Source organism: Trachemys scripta, chromosome 6 (genome assembly GCF_013100865.1).
Source record: "Trachemys scripta elegans isolate TJP31775 chromosome 6, CAS_Tse_1.0, whole genome shotgun sequence".
Taxonomy (NCBI): Eukaryota; Metazoa; Chordata; order Testudines; family Emydidae; genus Trachemys; species Trachemys scripta.
In genome coordinates, this window is record NC_048303.1 from 85,964,660 (window position 1) to 85,982,533 (window position 17,874).

At 38.0% G+C, this 17,874-nt stretch overlaps 1 protein-coding gene across 4 annotated transcripts in view; it reads right to left on the reverse strand.

Annotated features, from left to right (window-relative positions):
* The window catches only part of NAA35 (N-alpha-acetyltransferase 35, NatC auxiliary subunit), a 37,891-nt gene that overhangs the window by 370 nt on the left and 19,647 nt on the right, over positions 1-17,874 (reverse strand). For all 4 annotated transcript variants that reach the window (XM_034773092.1, XM_034773094.1, XM_034773093.1 and 1 more), the window contains exons 13-22: positions 16,757-16,816; positions 14,562-14,668; positions 12,862-12,928; positions 12,249-12,347; positions 10,974-11,152; positions 5,694-5,830; positions 4,149-4,216; positions 3,145-3,285; positions 1,941-2,063; positions 1,286-1,366 (exon numbers count right to left, since the gene is read on the reverse strand). In XM_034773092.1, coding sequence (XP_034628983.1) covers positions 1,286-1,366; positions 1,941-2,063; positions 3,145-3,285; positions 4,149-4,216; positions 5,694-5,830; positions 10,974-11,152; positions 12,249-12,347; positions 12,862-12,928; positions 14,562-14,668; positions 16,757-16,816 — 1,062 coding nt within the window. The remainder of the gene's footprint in view (positions 1-1,285; positions 1,367-1,940; positions 2,064-3,144; positions 3,286-4,148; positions 4,217-5,693; positions 5,831-10,973; positions 11,153-12,248; positions 12,348-12,861; positions 12,929-14,561; positions 14,669-16,756; positions 16,817-17,874) is intronic.

Sequence of the window (17,874 nt, forward strand, 5' to 3'; positions counted from 1 at the left end):
ATATTAAAAGATTACTCTGACATACATCACTACTGATTTTATTCCAAAAGGGGAATTCATGGCATACTTATCTTAGAAGAAAATGCTAGTTTTGCCTACTTGTTTTTTTTTTCTTGTTTTGTTTTTTTAAGATTTAAAATATAAAAACACAAACCAAGAAAATCCTGTCAGCTAAAAATCAACTTAAAAAAACCCAACATCATCAAAAGCTATTCTGAGTTGTGGAAAATAGTCTCTGAAAGACTAGCTGCCATCTGGGGAAGCCATCAGCCTTCTCAGTTAGAGCTTGTACTATGATAGAGTTGGTACCAACAGAGAGGGAAAAAAAGAAAAGTACAACTGAACTGATACAAAATAAGGAGATAGATGGAAAAATTAAAATCTCACTGAGTCAGACATAAGACCTCATGTGGGCTGTAGCCCACGAAAGCTTATGCTCAAATAAATGTTAGTCTCTAAGTGCCACAAGTACTCCTGTTCTTTTTGCCTTGGGGAAGTCAATCCTCTTATATACTGTATTGGAACCATGCACAAGTACTGAAGAGGTGAGGCACTTTTTTTTTTTTTTAATTGTCTTCCTGAAATTGCTTCTCTTTCCAAGTACACAAGATTAAAAACTAAAAATGCTGATCTACCCTTTTAATTGCTATCCCACCAGCACCTTGCTTCTTGTCCACCCACCCACTTGCCCAAAATGTGTGTTCCCCCTACTTCTGTTTCCACCTTTTGGATACTCCCTCTGCCCCACCAATGCTTTCCTCTACTCTCCACCTCACCCACTATCTGCCCCAGGCTCAGCTAATTTCTTCTGTTCCCCCTCCCCAATCTGCTGCTGCTTCTCCCCAATCCTCAACCCTTCTACTGCTTACTTGTACTTCCTTGGACCCATTGCTATCAACTGCTCTCCCTTCCTCTTAATGTCTAACCCTATCCATACACATCTGCTGTTGTTTCCATCATTAGCCTCACCTTCCACATCATAGCTCCTGTCTTTGTTGCTATTTACATTCTAGATGCAGCTTCCCAGCTAATTTCCATCCCAATGTTCAAACATTTGAGGGAATAACAAATTTCAAAACTTGAAGTGACAGCTGGTCAACATTTATTTTTTAATTCTAATTTTTTTTTCCATATTTGGATCAGATTTGTATTCCCTCTAAGGCTTAGAGTAGTTAAAAACTGAACCTGTGCATTCAACTATTAGATCTGTGGCAGAAATGGAACGGTTGACTCTGTTATTCAGTAGTTAAAGACAATAAATTCAATTTGATTGTGATTTTCTTACCTTAGAATCCTTCTTGTGACCTCCTGCCAGCAGCTTCATGACCACAATGTTGGGTTTAGCAACTTTTAGAATTCGGTTGACCTAACAGAAAGTAGTAAAACTTTCAAGTGACAATTTATGGCCAAGAAAAAATAATTGAAAAAAATCAAGCTGCTTTCAGAATATAATACTTTGACTGGAATATCGATCCCATTTTAAAAGAGGTCAAAGCAATTTGTACTAAATTTTCAAATATATAAATTATATTTAACCAGTCTGATAAGGCAACTAACTATGTTTAATACAATAGCATTTTTAATATAAAATAGACCATACAAAACATGGTATTTCATATTCATTCTCATGACTGTCAAACCTCTGCAGATTTCAAATTATTATTTGTCAGGGGTTGACTTTGTGCTTCATGTTGCACAGGACACATTCCTTCCCTAACAAGCTGCTGTTCTTATACACCATGGTATACAGCGAGCAGCTCAATGTGGGAAGTTGACAATTTTAAATTAAATACTTGAGCACTTTAATAACTAAATTATAGTTTTCTGATACATTTTAATTCATAACAAAAGTATTTCAGTTAGAACTAATGACAAAGCCAATAATGTATTCCAAACAAGAACTTCTACTTCTGTTTCTCTACATTTCAGTTCAGCCTTACCTCATGATCTGGGTTCGGAATATTCTCCAGTATCATTTTAGCCTGTTGGAAGTGTTTGCTAGCTGCCATATAGAGATCAGAGGACTGTGGAGGGGGGCTGTATTTATTTAGGTCAGACATTTCCTAAATATCACAAAATATATATATATATATATATATATATTAAAACTAACAGTCAACAGCACATAAACCTTTCTACATTGATTTCTGATCCCAATCAAAGCAATCACAATATTTAATTAAAACCAGTTTTTTCTTAAATCAACTGAGTACTGGTTAAAATATTACCACCACTAAATAGCAGAGGTCAAATTAGTATTTGTTTTAACCAGTTAAATCTCATGTATTGTAATCTTTATTAAATAGCTTATTATTTTAGAACACCAAAAAGTGTGCTAAGACACCTTACAGCACAAATAAATGACATGATCCCTGCTCTGGAGAACTTGCAATCTATTTGCAGCAGTGATGCCATCAAGTAGGCAGCAAAACAGTGAGGAGTAACTAAGGAGGAAAGACGGACAGGGGAAGAGCAGTAAGATTAGGTGGTTATTAAGCACAGGCTTGCGTGCACAGGTTGAAGAAGTTACTTTTCCTTAAAAAAAAAAAAAAAAAAAAAAAATTGTGTAATTCTAAAGATAGGTAAGATGATATAGCCTTGTTGACACAGAAAGCAAGGATGGTCTGATCGGCATTATCAATGTTCATTTTACATGCAAAACTGCCTTCATATTTGTTTCACATACCTTGCTTGCTTGCTTGCTGCAACAGTAATAATACTTTGGCTGTTCAACAACTACCTTTTCTAAATGTATATTATTCTAGCTGATAGTCTGTCAAATTTGATATCTTTTTCACACAAATACACACATTACAAAGAGTAACAGCAACAAAACTTGGCAAAAAAGTCCAATTTTAGCAAAGTTCAATTCATTTTCCTTACTGCAAATACAGTGAATAGCCTCGTCATTCTCTACTTTGGTTAAATAATAACTTAGAAAAATGAAAGATACTTTTAACTTATAACAGTACTTAAAGGCATGATACTGTTCTTCAGTACATTGAGATGCATCAATATGTGCTATAAAATCAGCCACTAGGCATGTATGTGTACATGCAGGGCCTGATTTTACAAGAAATATACAAACATATTGAAGGGCAGAGTTGAATCTAAGTGTTTTAAGATTGTTTGGAAAGAGTTCACCTTGAACTGCAAATAGTGCACTGGTGGTGGTGTGATGACACTGTTGAATGGAGCAAACCTGTGCTCATATCGAACTTGCTCACTATCAAGCTCAAATTTGGGTTTTCTCACTTTACCATCCATGTCAAAAGCGATCATTGTCTAAGGGGAAGGAAGGAAAAAGAAAGACCAAAGTGAAACCTTTAGCATTTTGTCATAACACACAAGCACTACCGCATCTTGGAATCAGCAATGGTACACACGGGAGGATGGGAAAAAAGGCATTCTGAAATACTTTTCCAGGCATTTGATGCAAAAAGGTTATAAGTGTCTTTCCCCTGTCTCTGGATTCTACTCTTGTCTATCTGTCTGCCTAGAGAATGGACTTTTCATATGTGCTTTATAATGCATCAAAGAAGTCAGGCAAATGGTTAGCAAGAAAACTCCTCCTCTTTTTAATCTTGAGAAGGTGGAGTGATTCATGAAAGAGCCTACTCAGATATCAAATCACCTCTGAAGCACTTCTGTTGGGTCAGCTAATATTTCACCTCTACTCACGTGTCAGAGGGCAGAAAACGGGGAGGCTAGGGAATCAGCATTCCATTTCTTTTAGCACTATATGGTACTTCCATTTTAACGTATCTTTAGTGCTTGTTTTATTATATTTCAGCTAGTATCATTTATAGTTTTTGGTATCCAACCTGGTTTGGTGACAGAGGAGGGCACTATCAAGTTCCAGTGTCTAAAGATAATGGCTTCAGCAGACTATTCATCCTTTCTCATATCCATTAGAAGACTTTAAATAGCATTATTCTAGGTCTGATAAAACACTATTTAGAGTAGGAAATTTCTTTAGGAGGGCTTGGCATGCCAAAAATGAGGGCTTGATTCTCAGAACCAAGAATAGAATGGACACAAATTACAAAAAAAAAAAAAAAAGAGTGTGGGGGGGGGATTTTAATGCTTAACACCACCATATAACAAAATTGAACCCTATGTAGACCATATGTTCAGTATGAAGTTACCTTGTACATCCCAGCACACATATTCTGATATGCTTGGCTCATGGTGATCTCTCTGCTCAGAGGGCGAACTGTAAATTCCATATACAAAGATTTTTCACTCAAAATAATGATACAGAACAAATGCAAGCAATTTTTTTTTGCAAGTACTAGTTCATTAAAATCGTTAATTGCAAATATCACATGGTTTTCCTGTCACCGTCTCTAAAAATTAGAAACTCTCCTTTTAAATTAAGACATACAGACATGTTCATTTGGTCCACAGTTAAGCAAGGTACTTAAGTATATACCTAACTTTTATTCACGAGTAGTCCCTGGACTATAATGGGACAATTTACATTCTCAAAGCTAAGCACAAGCTTACATACCTTGCGGAACTGGAGCCCGATAGAACTTCTTAGGAATATAATAAAAATTTGATCTGACAATACATATTCTACCTCACACTCAGACAAACGTTGCCTTCATAAAGCTATACTTTTTGTAGGACAGTGTTTCCCAAAGCATGGGCATGCTCCCCTTGAAGTGTGGAACAGTAGTAATAAACATTTCTCTCACAGTGTGCTGCTAACATGGTGCAGTTGAAGGAGAGAGACAGGTAATTTGTCTTTCTGAAGAGAGGCTCAGTTTGCAAAGAGTTGGGAAGTGCTGGTGTATGGATTAAATCATATTCAATTAATCAAAAACAAGTTTCACATGCAGCCCCAGGCAACAACTCTGTTTTTTTCCCTAATAGAAGACAGTAAGGACAAAACGTTAACCTCACAAATATAAGAATCAGGAGCAACTCTTTGGGTATGTCTGCACTGTAACATAAGACGGGCTTGAGCCTGGGCTCAAGCACAAACTTCCACTGCATCTACCCAGCAATTGTGCTAACCCAAGGTTTGGACCTATGGTCCCAGGTCCCGGCAGGGCTGGAGGGTCTGAGCCCTATTGCTTTGCAGTGTAGATGCAGCCTTGCTTCATTCAGGCCCCCGGGGTCAGCCAGAAGTATCACATAATTCCATGAGACAACTTCCTTAACGCTCTCTATCCCAATCTGCAATCCACTCTATTGAAAACAGAAGCCACCTTGCTGCTTTGTGAACAGCAGCAAACCAGATCTGCATTAACCCACTCTCTTCTGATCACTAATCTGTCAGAGAGCCTCCTGGGTTTGCAATGGAGAGCGAAACAATGAGGCCTTTTGCAAAGCGAGCTGCTTCCTGGTAACAAACAGGGCAGGCAGTAAAGTCTTCCCACCGTGCACCACAGTCCTAGTGGCCACATTTGGGGAAAGGGATGGTGCTAGGGACTCTGGGATATGCGCACTGCAGTGTGAATGCAAAAGCCCTAGGTTTGAGCATGGGTTAGGAAAGTACCAACATTGGGTTAAAATACAATGTAAGTGCTCTTGCCCAGGGTTCCCTAACATGGGTCAGCTGACTTGAGTCCCATGAACCCTGGGCTTACATTGCAGTGTAGACATACCACTTGAGGTCAGTGAAGTTACACAGGTATAATGCCAGTATGAGAGAAATAAAAGACACTCTAAACCTATTATACCTTTTTTCTTTTTCTTTGTTTTCTTACTACTACGGCCTTTCTGCTGCTCTTCCATTATTCTCTCTTCTGCCATTTGAGAGCTATCAGCACGGCTCAGTGTTGACATCAGCCAGGCATAGAGAAACTCAGACAGATACCTACAATAAAAATAGTATCCAGCTATTACATACTACACAGCAAATTATATATAATGCGTGTGCTGTTATTACACATTGTGCATTTTCTTTCATGAAGAAAACATATGGCCATGCTCAATTGATATTTCCTTTAGACGAATTGAAGGGAAAAAAAAGTCTCAACACCATAAGCTCAGTGATGGTATAAAATGACTTTTGTTCTTTTGCTAGTTTAAATCAAAGCCAGGGTATCGTGTTAATATTCAGTTAGATGACTTCTAACCATTTCAAAAATCTTTAAAAAGACTTCAGGCTAATACTTAAATAATCCAAGTTTAGGAACAGTACATATTAAATTACAGAGACTAAGTATTTTAAAGGACAGGTTTCAGAGTAGATTATTGAATCTATTTCCCCATGTTAAGTATCCTCACACCTTCTTGTCAACTGTCTAAAATGGGCCATTTTGATTATCACTACAAAAGTTTTTTTCTCCTGCTGATAATACCTCATCTTAATTAATTAGCCTCTTACAATTGGTATGGCTACTTCCACCTTTTCATGTTCTTTCTATGCATATATATTTCTTACTATATGTTCCATTCTATGCATCTGATGAAGTGGGCTGTAGCCCACAAAAGCTTATGCTCAAATAAATTTGTTAGTCTCTAAGGTGCCTCAAGTACTCATGTTCTTTTATTTTAAAGGAGTCTCTTAAATTATTTTAAGCTAGTATTTTTTTTAAATATTGACAATGCTTCAAATGCAGTTAACTCACACGATTAACTAAAAAAAATTAATCATGATTTTAAAAAATTGCAATTAATCGCAGTTTTAATCACTGTTTAACAATAGAATACCAATAGAAACGTATTAAATATTTTTTGATGTTTTTCTACATTTTCAAATATATTGATTTCAATTACAATACAGAATACAAAGTGTACAGTGCTCACATTTTTTATTACAAATATTTGTACTGAAAAAACGATAACAAAAGATCATATTTTTCAATTCACCTCATACAAGTACTGTAGTGCAATCTCTTTATCATGAAAGTGCAATTTATAAATATAGATTTTTTTTTGTTACATAACTGCGCTCCAAAACAAAACAATGTAAAACTTTAGAGCTCACAAGTCCACTCAGTCCTACTTTTTCTTCGGCCAGTCATTCAGACAAACAAGTTTGTTTACGTTTATGGGAGATAATGCTGCCCGCTTATTTACAACGTACCTGAAAGTGAGAACAGGCATTCGCATGGCAATTTTGTAGCCATTATTGCAAGGTATTTATGTGCCAGATATGCTAAATATTCGTATGCCCCTTCATGCTTCCATGCTGACGCTCGTTAAAAAAAAGTGTGTTAATTAAATTTGTGACTGAACTCCTTGGGGAAGAATTGTATGTCTCCTGCTCATATATTTCATGTTATAGTAGTCTCGGATGATGACCCAGCATATGTTGTTCATTTTAAGAACACCTTCACCACAGATTTGACAAAATGCAAAGAAGGTACCAATGTGAGATTTCTAAAGATAGCTACAGCACTCGACCCCAGGTTTAAGAATTTGAAGTGCCTTCCAAAATCTGAGAGGGACGAGGTGAGGAGAATGCTTTCAGAGGTCTTAAAAGATCAACACTCCGATGCGGAGACTACAGAACCCGAACCACCAAAAAATTAAACCAACCTTCTGCTGGTGGCATCTGACTCAGATGATGAAAATGAACAGGTCAGTCCACACTGCTTTGGATTGTTGAGCAAAACCTGTCATCAGCATGGCTGTGTCCACTCTGGAATGGTGGTTGAAGCATGAAGGGACATATGAATCTTTAGCACATCTGGCACGTAAATATCTTTATTTGCCAGCTACAACAGTGCCATGCAAATGCCTGTTTACTTTCAGATGACATTGTAAACAAGAAGCAGGCAGCATTCTCTCCTGCAAATGTACACAAACTTTTTTGGCTGAACAAGAAATAGGACTGAGTGGACTCGTAGGCTCTAAAGTTTTCCATTGTTTTATTTTTGAATGTAGTTATTTTTTGTACATCATTCTACACTTGTAAGTTCAACTTTCATGATAAAGAGATTTCACTACAGTACTTGTATTAGGTGAACTGAAAAATACTACTTTTGTTTTTTACAGTGCAAATATTTGTTATAAAAATAAAGTGAGCCCTTTATACTTTGTGTTGTAATTGAAATCAATATATTTGAAAATGTAGAAAACCTCCAAAGATATTTAAATAAATGGTATTCTACTATTTTTTAACAGCACAATTAATTGCATGATTAATTTTTTCATCTCTTGACAGCCTTAATTTCAAGCATTACAATTTTTAATAAGTAAAATCATGGATTATCATGTTAAGGAAGTGTATTGCTTTAAGGAATCGTGTAATTCAACCATTACACACAGAATTCTGAAAGAGATTCCTAAAGTGGTACTACATCCTATGAACAAAGTTTTGACCTTCTGTCAAACTAATAGCAAAGGTGGCGGGAAAACTACTCTAGGAGTGCAGAGCATGAAGAGTAAAAATAAACATAAGTCTTCCAAAAAATTCATAGTTCAGTCCAGAAATGTATTACTGACAGAATTCTGATGAAAGCTTCAACCGAGTATTATTTTCTTCAACAAAAATATTTTTTTGGTTTTCACTTACAGATCAAATTGAATAGGTATTTAGTACTATTATTTAACTAAGATAAGATGTACAAAGTCATTAAAAGTGGGGAAAAAAGACCATGCAACAAATGGATACTAATCATAATTGCCACAATGTATAAGTACTTAATGGGGAGAAAATCCCAGGCACTAAAAGGGCTCTTTAATCTAGTAGAGAAAGGCATAACAAGAACTAATGGCTTCAAGTTAAAGCCAAACAAATTCAAATGAGAAATAAAGCACACATTTTTAACAGTAAGGGTGATTAACTACTGGAACAAACTCCCAAGGGAAGTGGTGGAATCTCCATCTATTGAAATCTATCTTCAAATCAAGAGTGGAGGTCTTTTTGGAAGATACGTGTTAGCCAAACACAAGCTGTGGGGCTCAAAACAGGAGCAACGGTGAAATTTACTGGCCTGGTATATAGTAGGTCAGACTAGATTAGATAATGGTCCCTTCTGGCCTTAAAGAAAAATCTACTAAAATCAAATAGCAACAAATTAATTAGTTACTATAGTGTTTTCTTCAAATGCCTTAGTTTGAAAGTAAATTATGAAATGCCAACATAGAACCAGTTTTATTGCCCTTACTACTTCTGGTAGCCAAATTCATAGACTGGCATTAATAATAGTATAATATTATAATAATAATATAAAATTAAGGATTGTCTCACACCCTCAGTAAGATGTGGAATCGGGGCAGAAGAACAGTGAAGAGGCAAAATTTGCAGATGACACAAAATTACTCAAGATAGCTAAGTCCAAAGCTGACTGCAAAAAGTTACAAAGGGATCTCACTAAACTGGATAACTGGGCAACAAAATGGCAGATGAAATTCAATGTTGATAAGTGCAAAGTAATTTACATTGGAGAAAATAATTCCAATTGTACAGACAATATGATGGGATCTAAATTAGCTCTTACCACCCACAAAATACCTTGGAGTCATCGTGGATAGTTCTCTGAAAACTTCTGCTCAACGTGCAGTGGCAGTCAAAAGAGCTAACAAGGTTAGGAACCATTAGGAAAGGGATTGATAATAAAAACAGAAAATATAATGCACTACATAAATCCATAGTACACCCACAGCTTGAATACTTCATGCAGTTTTGGTCACCCCATCTCAAAAAAGATATTTGAATTGGAAAAAGTACAGAGATGGACAATGAAAATGATTAAGAGCATGGAACAGCTTCCATAGAAGGAGAGATTAAAAAGACTGGGACTGGTCATCTTAGAAAAGATGCAGGGACAGAATAGGTCTATAAAATCATGAATGGTATGGAGAAAGTGAATAGCTAAGTGTTATTTACCCCTGCACATAACACAAGTAGTAGTGGCTACCTAATGTACTTAATAGGCAGTAAGAAGACAAAAGAAAGTACTTTACACAATGCACAGTCAACCTGTGAAACTCATTGCCAGGGATGCAGTGAAGGCCAAAAGGTTCAAAAAAGGATTAGGTAAATTGATGGAGGATAGGTCCATCAATGACTATTAGCTAAGAGTGTCAGTGATGCAACCCCATGTTCCCAGTGTCCCTAAACCACCAACTGCCAACTTTTTATAAACACTCTGTAGGGGATTTGACTTTCCCTTACCAGATGTGAGTAGTATGCAGTCCTTTGAAGAGTAACAGTACAGTATGTACTATACATTAGAATTCATTTTCAACTGAGTTAAACTGACATTTTAATGCTATTTTTAAGACATGAGTGCTTTATTGGTCCATTACACACAAGCCATTTAAAACATTTTTCTTTCCTTTTAGCCATCTCCTCCTATGGAAAGGAGTTCAAAGTGGAAGGCGTATAACAGAAAAGCATGTATGTTGTTTCTGCACATTGCAATCTTACTTTTTCACTAAAATAAGTTGTCCAATAAAAGATACTACCTCACCCACACTGTCTCTCTTTTTCACTAAAAACAGAAGGTACTGCTCTGAATATAGATAAGGGATACATTTGGAGTAAGATGTTGTTTTTAAAATAGTCACTTTTCAGACAGCACACTTTAAAATGATCTCCCAACTCAATGTGTCTAAATGTGAAAAATATCTAAGGAGATTAGCATTGTTGGAAGGGAAGAGAATATAAACCAGAAGCAGGTAGTATTTTTTCCTTTGAAATCTATGCTGGCTGCCAGTCAGCATTGCTTCTCATGTGGCTAAACCACTTTCACTAAAGATGGTGTATTAGAACAAGCTAAATAAGTAGCCAAGCAGTGATCTGAACAGTGCATTAGTGAATACACTGTAGAGAACAAACATGGGAGAAGGGATGAGATGGCCCAATAGTTCCCCCCTCCGCCCCCCATCTCTAATTTTTATGATGCAGTGAGACTAAATATTTTGTGCAGTCAGTCTGGGATGAGAGAATTGTTCTAAATCCTAGTTTAAACATTGGTCTAACACTGTTCTATACATTTACAGGCTGGCTTTGTGGGAACATTCCCTCCCCTACACCCTCCAAAGCTTTCAATAATGCTTACCAATATATGTAATAATACTCATGCATACTGTAAAGTTCCAATTCAAAGCCACTCAGAAGATACTGTATCATGATGCGGAGATTATGGTAGAGGACCCAGGTCCCCAAACAAGCCAGATGTTGCCTTTGGGGTTCCTGTTTCAGCAGCATGCTGTGAAGTGCTGCATCTACTTTCTCTGCCTACCAGAAAAAGAGACAGCAAACTGTTCAGTAAAAATAGCACAGCTATAGGAAAGTGAGAACATACTGAGAAACAATATTCCTGGTTTTGCCACAATTAAAACCCTCACAAAATTCTAAATGAAAATATGGTCAATAAATCCATATTGCATATTAACAAAGGAAATCAGTTTTCACAGAACATGACTTCAAAAAGCACATAACTCTGGGTTATGTAATTTACTCACTGTCTGGGGTAGAAGAAAAAAACACATTTTTCTATACTACACTGCCCTATTTACTGACAAAGGATTTAATTTTATTGACCGTTTTAATTACTGAATAATCAAATTTACTAACATTTGGCAAACCAGCATGAGTATTGTAGCCACATACTATGTGCAGCTGTGAGACCAGGAGCAACAGCTTTTTATGGTTACAATATCATAGAGGTAATTGACAATATTTTTGGGAACTTCCACAGCACCAAATTGTAAAGAAATCACTAGAATATGACTCCAGATGAGAACTAGCATGTAAAATAATACAAAAATAAAGAATCTTCTATTGTTTTTATTTTGGGCTAAATGTCTGAAGAGTTTCAATTTTTTTTTTTTTTTTTTTTAAATACTACAATTGAGAGAGCCTCCATAGTCCTAAACAAAAGAACACAACAACAGGAAGAAAAGGAAGAAACACCTCAAGAGCAATGCTGACAAACCCCTCTACTAAACATCCATATGGAACACCGACCCACCACAAAGGCAAAAAAAATCTTCCTATTCCACACTCCTCTACTCTGTCCCTTAACATGCAAAGCCTGGAAAAGTAGTGTTTTTCATTATCTCTTAAAAAATAAATCCATCTCCTACAAGTGAAACACAACCTCTCACCATGGTCAATGACCCTCCAATTTGGAAAGAGTTTCATAGATGAGTTGAGTATGTGTTCTTTAATGTTGGATGCCAGGGAGGTAAATGTAAGTTCTATGTATTTTATAAATTTTACACTTAAAAAAAATCAGGTTTGTTACACAAATTTACAATTAATATTTTATACATTCATTTTGTACAGATGCAATTTCATCTGCCTGCTGGCCTCCTGGCTGGTACATTACCTCATCCTGCAGAGTGGCAAATTCCTCAAGAATATGACCCAGTTTATCTCTCTGGCGAGCCCTATTGTGTCCATGGATTTGAATCAGACTACAGAATGGCTGAAATACAAGAACTACTGATGAATTTTAAACCTAAAGTTATCCCACATAGTATATTTTTATTTACAGATTGGGCCCCAGTAAGTATGCACCCAAGCCGGATGTGTGAAAGGACTCATGCCTAAATACATTGTCTTAGATTTTCACATTGTGCTGAATTTTTCAATACATGAAGCTCTTCAAACACAGATACTAAACATTCATCTCCAAACTGGATAGAAGGATAAATATTTACACTTTTTGAAAAACAATATGCGTTTGCTGGGTTACATGAAATTACTTTCCATTACTAGAGATCTATACCCATTTTATAAATTACTACAAAACCTGTCCCCCATACGATGGTCCTGGGATTGCAAAGTTTGTTTTCAAAAGGTTAAGAATTTAGGAATCCCTCATGTTTAAAAATTCTGGCCTAAAGTTAGGTATCTCAATCTCATTTTCAAAGGTGCTGAATTCCTTTGACAGTGCCTAAATATGTATTAAAGGTCTTCGTAAGACAATTGACACTTACCCGAACACAATGGGTCACAAAGGAATCAATGTAGTCCTTAGCCTGATGGTTGTTATATAGACAACATCTGTAAGGAAATATCCAGAGTGATATCAAATGAAACTACAATTGCTCTAAATACTGACTGTTACCTAATTAAGTGGGGAGATTCTGACTTTAGCCATGTTAGAAAAAAAGAGGGCAGCCAGTACTACCTAGGTCATAAGAACCTAATAATGACCATCATATTGGTCAGACCAATGGTCCATCTAGTCCAGTATCTTGTCTTCTGACAGTGGCTGGTGCCAGATGCTAGAGGGAATGAACAAAACAGGGCAATTTATTGAGTGATCCACATCCCCTGAAATCCTGTCCCCAGCTTCTAGCAGTCAGAGGTTTCTAGCCTGTCAGTGGTTTTCCAGCTACAGTAATTCCTCGCTTAACATTGTAGTTATGTTCCTAAAAAATGCAACTTTAAGCTAAACGATGTTAAGCGAATCCAATTTCCCCATAAGAATTAACGTAAATGGGGAGGGGTTAGATTTCAAGAAATTTTTTTCACCAGACAAAAAAAATATATTATATATATACACACACACACACACAGTATTAGTTTTAAACTAACAATTTAATACTGTACACAGCAATGATGATTGTGAAGCTTGGTTGTGGTGGTGAAGTTAGAGAGTGGAAGAGGTTGGGATATTTCCTAGGGAATGCATTACTGCTAAATGATGAACTAGCATTCGGCTGAGCCCTCAAGGGTTAACACATTGTTGTTAATGTAGCCTCACATTCTACAAGGCAGCACAAATGGAGAGAGGGGAGACAGCATGGCAGACAGAGACAGACACACACCGTGTGTGTGGGAGAGAGATGCGCATTGCCCCTTTAAGTATGCTTGCCCTCTCCCCCCCCCCCCCAGTACATTGCCTTTAAAAATATCAGGAAGTTGAGACAGCAGCTGCAGCCAGCAAGCTCTCTCCCTCCTGAGCCCTGTCCTGTCTCCACCCTGCTCTATATGGAGAAGGGATAAGGGGCTGGGGGGCGGGCAGGAATGGGGGCGGGGGGAGGACACCCTGACATTAGCCCCCTTCTTCCTCCCTCCCCTGCACAACAAGCAGGAGGCTCCCAGAAGCAGCTCCAAGGCAGAGGGCAGGAGCAGCACATGACTGTGGGGGGAGGGACAGCAGAAGGGAACTTAGGGGAGTGGGGAGCTGATAGGGGGGCTGCCAGTCCATCCTGGTTCCAAGCCCCCACCAGCTAGCTGCTCCTGCTGGGGAAATGGCCTAGGAGCAGGGGGGCTTGTCCCTGCCCAGCACTCCTGCCGGGGAGCAGGGTCGGAGCATGGGAGCTTCCCCCACTTCCCAGCAGGAGCGCCGGGCAGGCACAGCATGGCAAGCCCCCACTCCCTGACCCCACTCCCCAGCAGGAATGCTGGGCGGGTGGAACACTATCATGTTTCTGGGGGCCCCCCATTTGGCTGGGGCCTCTGAGCACTGGCCCCGTTGGCGAAGTGGCTAATGTGCCACTGTAACCACCACTGACATTTTTAAGTGACTTCTTCAAACACAAACATTAAGAGTCTCTACTTATAGAAAAACATATAATCAGTTGTAACTAACTGAACTGGGGTTTTGATTCTTGTTTTTAAACAGAAAGGCATGTGAAATATTTTGTACTGATGCTTAAATAGACAGAATCCAGGCTGCTCTACTTACTTAGGAGAAAGTACTGGAGGACTGACAAAAGATCTTAATGCATCTTTCACCATATCTTGTATGAGATGCGTGCCAAACACCTTCTTGTTATCCACAAGGAATGTAGTCTGGAAGGAAAAGATTTTTTTGAAGTTAATCATCTATTTTTAGAAATATACTTTTTTTTAAAATAGTTGATTTATAAAAGTAACTACAGTAGTTAAATTATTTCAGAAATCTTATGAGAAATACACTGTTAAACGGTTTGGTAGGCGAGAGACCCAAAAGAGTGGAGCATGTAGGGAGTCCTCATCCCTGGGGCAACAGGGGCAGTGAGCACTGCTCACCTCACTCTGAGCTTACAATCATGGAGGCCCAGCATGCAAACTGATTATACAGCTGTGCTAATAACAGAGTTGTCCTCTGTTCTGAAAGTTTGGGGAGAGGGGAGGATCCTTTGGGGAGTGGCAGAGAAGAGGCTAAGCAGTGCCCCAGAAGGCAGGAGAAAATGCAGACAATAGGGGAGGTGTGGAAAAGGAACTTGCCTTGTGATGACTTCTATTAGCTGTATTTTCTTTTGCCTCTGATGCCACTGCCTGATTCCCATTTTACTTTCTCCTCCATGACCACAGCATCCCCTTCCCGCAGAACTCTTAAAGTGCACATGAAGCAGGGTCTGCTGGTAGGCACCTTAGGAGCTCCACAACTGAGGAACTTGCCTCTTAGAAAGGCAGAATCTCAGCTGACGTAAAGTGCAAGTGCAGTTATAACTTGAATGGAGCTATGACACTATGCAACAACCCAGGTCTATAAGAGGAAGGTGTCTGCTTCAATGCAGTTTAGGAGTTTTGCAAGTTACAGGCGCCTCTTGCAAGCCTCCCCAGCTGCTCACATTTGCTTTGGTCTGTAATAGCTGTCTTGCCTCCTTTCAGCCACGCCCCTAACCGGGGGTCATTGTTGCATATGTTCGCTGATGTGTCACACAGTAAATGGGGCCCTGCTAACAATGCTCCTTACCTACCCAGAGATTAGGCAAGGAATAATGTTTCATTTGGGTGTACATTAGTGCCACTGTGAGGTGAACCTTCCTTCTCTTTTCCCTCGCCCAGCTTGACATTTAGAGCTAGCTGAAATTCTCAAACTGTTTTTCCAACAAAAACATGGCTTTTTGACCAAAATGAAAAATTTTAATTTTGGTCAAAATCTTCGTTTTCTGATGAAAAACCAAAAACTGAAAAACATTTCTGGTAATTTTTGTGTCTTTAGTTAAAAAATAATAATCATTTTTTGTTTTCTTGAGAACAGATTATTTTAAGTCTAATAAGTTTTGTTTTTTTTCCAGTTAGAGTTTTGTAGGTTTTTGGTTTTTTATTTAAAAACCAAAATATTCCGTGGAAAATTTAAAAAACAGCATTTCACAATTTCCAACAAAAACAAAAACAAGATTTTTTTTCCATGAGCTCCAGGATCAAAGATAATCAAGTTCTGACATCTGGATATAGGTTGACCAGACAGCAAGTATGAAAAGTGTGGAACCAAGTGTGGGTAATAGGTGTCCATATACGAAAAAGCCCCGAATATCAGGACTGTCCCTATAAAATCGGGACATCTGGTCACCCTATCTGGATACCCCTTTTCAAAGCAAAGCCTGCTGTAAGAAGGTATTTTCCTCTGAGTCAATAAAGCTTACAATATTATTTCAGGGAACACAGAGGAGTGAAAAGGCTACAAATATTCAGTTCTTTCCCAACCTTCAGCTGCTGATGTAGCAGTAGGAATATGCTGTGGATGAAATTCAGCCATGGGGTGGAAGATGAGCACGAGGCTCTCTACACTAATTAAATCCCACATTGAGACTGCACAGGGAAGATGCAGGTGGAGATGCTTTACAAGAGTGTCTGCACTCTCCTGGCTTACTGCAAGGGAAGTGGATTTAACTCTGTGTTTATACCATCTTCACAACACATTTGCTCAAGTTAATCAACAATAAATAAAAACAAATACTGTATTTAGACTGTCAGCTATTCAAAATAAAAAACATTTGATACAAAAAATCTGAAGAGTTCAATTTTTGTTTTACATCTTTCATACTAATGACTGTGTTGATATCAACTATATAATTTGAACATTTAAAAACAACAATACTGTAAGTGATTATTTTATTCTAGTGCGGTTATAAAAATGTAATAGACATTTCATTATAAATTAGGACTTGCCTGTAAGAGAGATCTTGAAAGAACACAAGGCGATTGCTCGCTAAATTCACAGAAAAAATCCTAATTTACATTTAGGATGGAAAGAAAAGCAAGGTTAATATACCAGTTTGAAATGTATGAAAGAGAGTTAAATCTTTAATATGAAATAAAAGTGTGAATAAGCTTAACAAACAATACATTTTGCAGTTGATATATGATTTTGTCTCAAAATACAAAAGTTGTTGAAATCCTAAATCTTATTGAATAAAACTAGAAGATTATTAAAATTCCTTCCAGCTACTAACAGTATGATAAAATTATAAAAAAAGAGGCAGTATCAAACTGTTACGGTCATCTCCAACTTGAGTTGTGTAAATGACAGGATAGGACTAACTATTCAACTAATATTAACTGTTTTATGAAAATGATGAGTTTATTAGCATTACAGACAGCATGTCTAATACAAGAGTTGTTATAATGTTAAAAAGATCTTTGTTCTCTTTCTTGGAACTCTGCCCGGTGCAACCATACCTCTTTTGTAATTCAATGAAATGTTAGGTTTGAATGTTTGGTCTACATTTTTATTTTCTATCTTAATTTTTATAGGCCCTAATTTGGGAAAGCCTCTGTTAAGCAGGAAAGAACTTATGCTTAAAGTTAAACAGGTTTTTGCAAGTCTCTGAATAGGGATGGAGTTAACCATGGAGTTAAGTGTTTCTTTTAAATCTATGCCATAACTCGGGGTGGAATATTAGTTATCAGAATTCTAAAAATTGTATTAACTCACTCACTGCTAGCAAGAAATAAAAAAGCAGAAGAAAAATCAATATCCTCTTCAATACTGTAAGGCAGGGGTGTGCAAACTATGGCCAGTGGGCCACATCCAGCCCCCCAGAACTTTTAATCCGGCCTCAAGTGGCTTGCCCCGCTCCGTGCATGCTGTGGCTCTGCACAGCTCCTGGGAAGCAGCTGGCATGTGCCGCCATCCCCCTCCCCACCTCCCGCTCCTATGCATAGGGGAAAACAGGGGGTGCCGCATGCTGCTCCTGCACCAAGCCCGCCCCCCACAGCTCCCATTGGCCATGGTTCCCGGCAAATGGGAGCTGTGGGGGCAGTGCCTGTGGACAGGACAGTGCGCA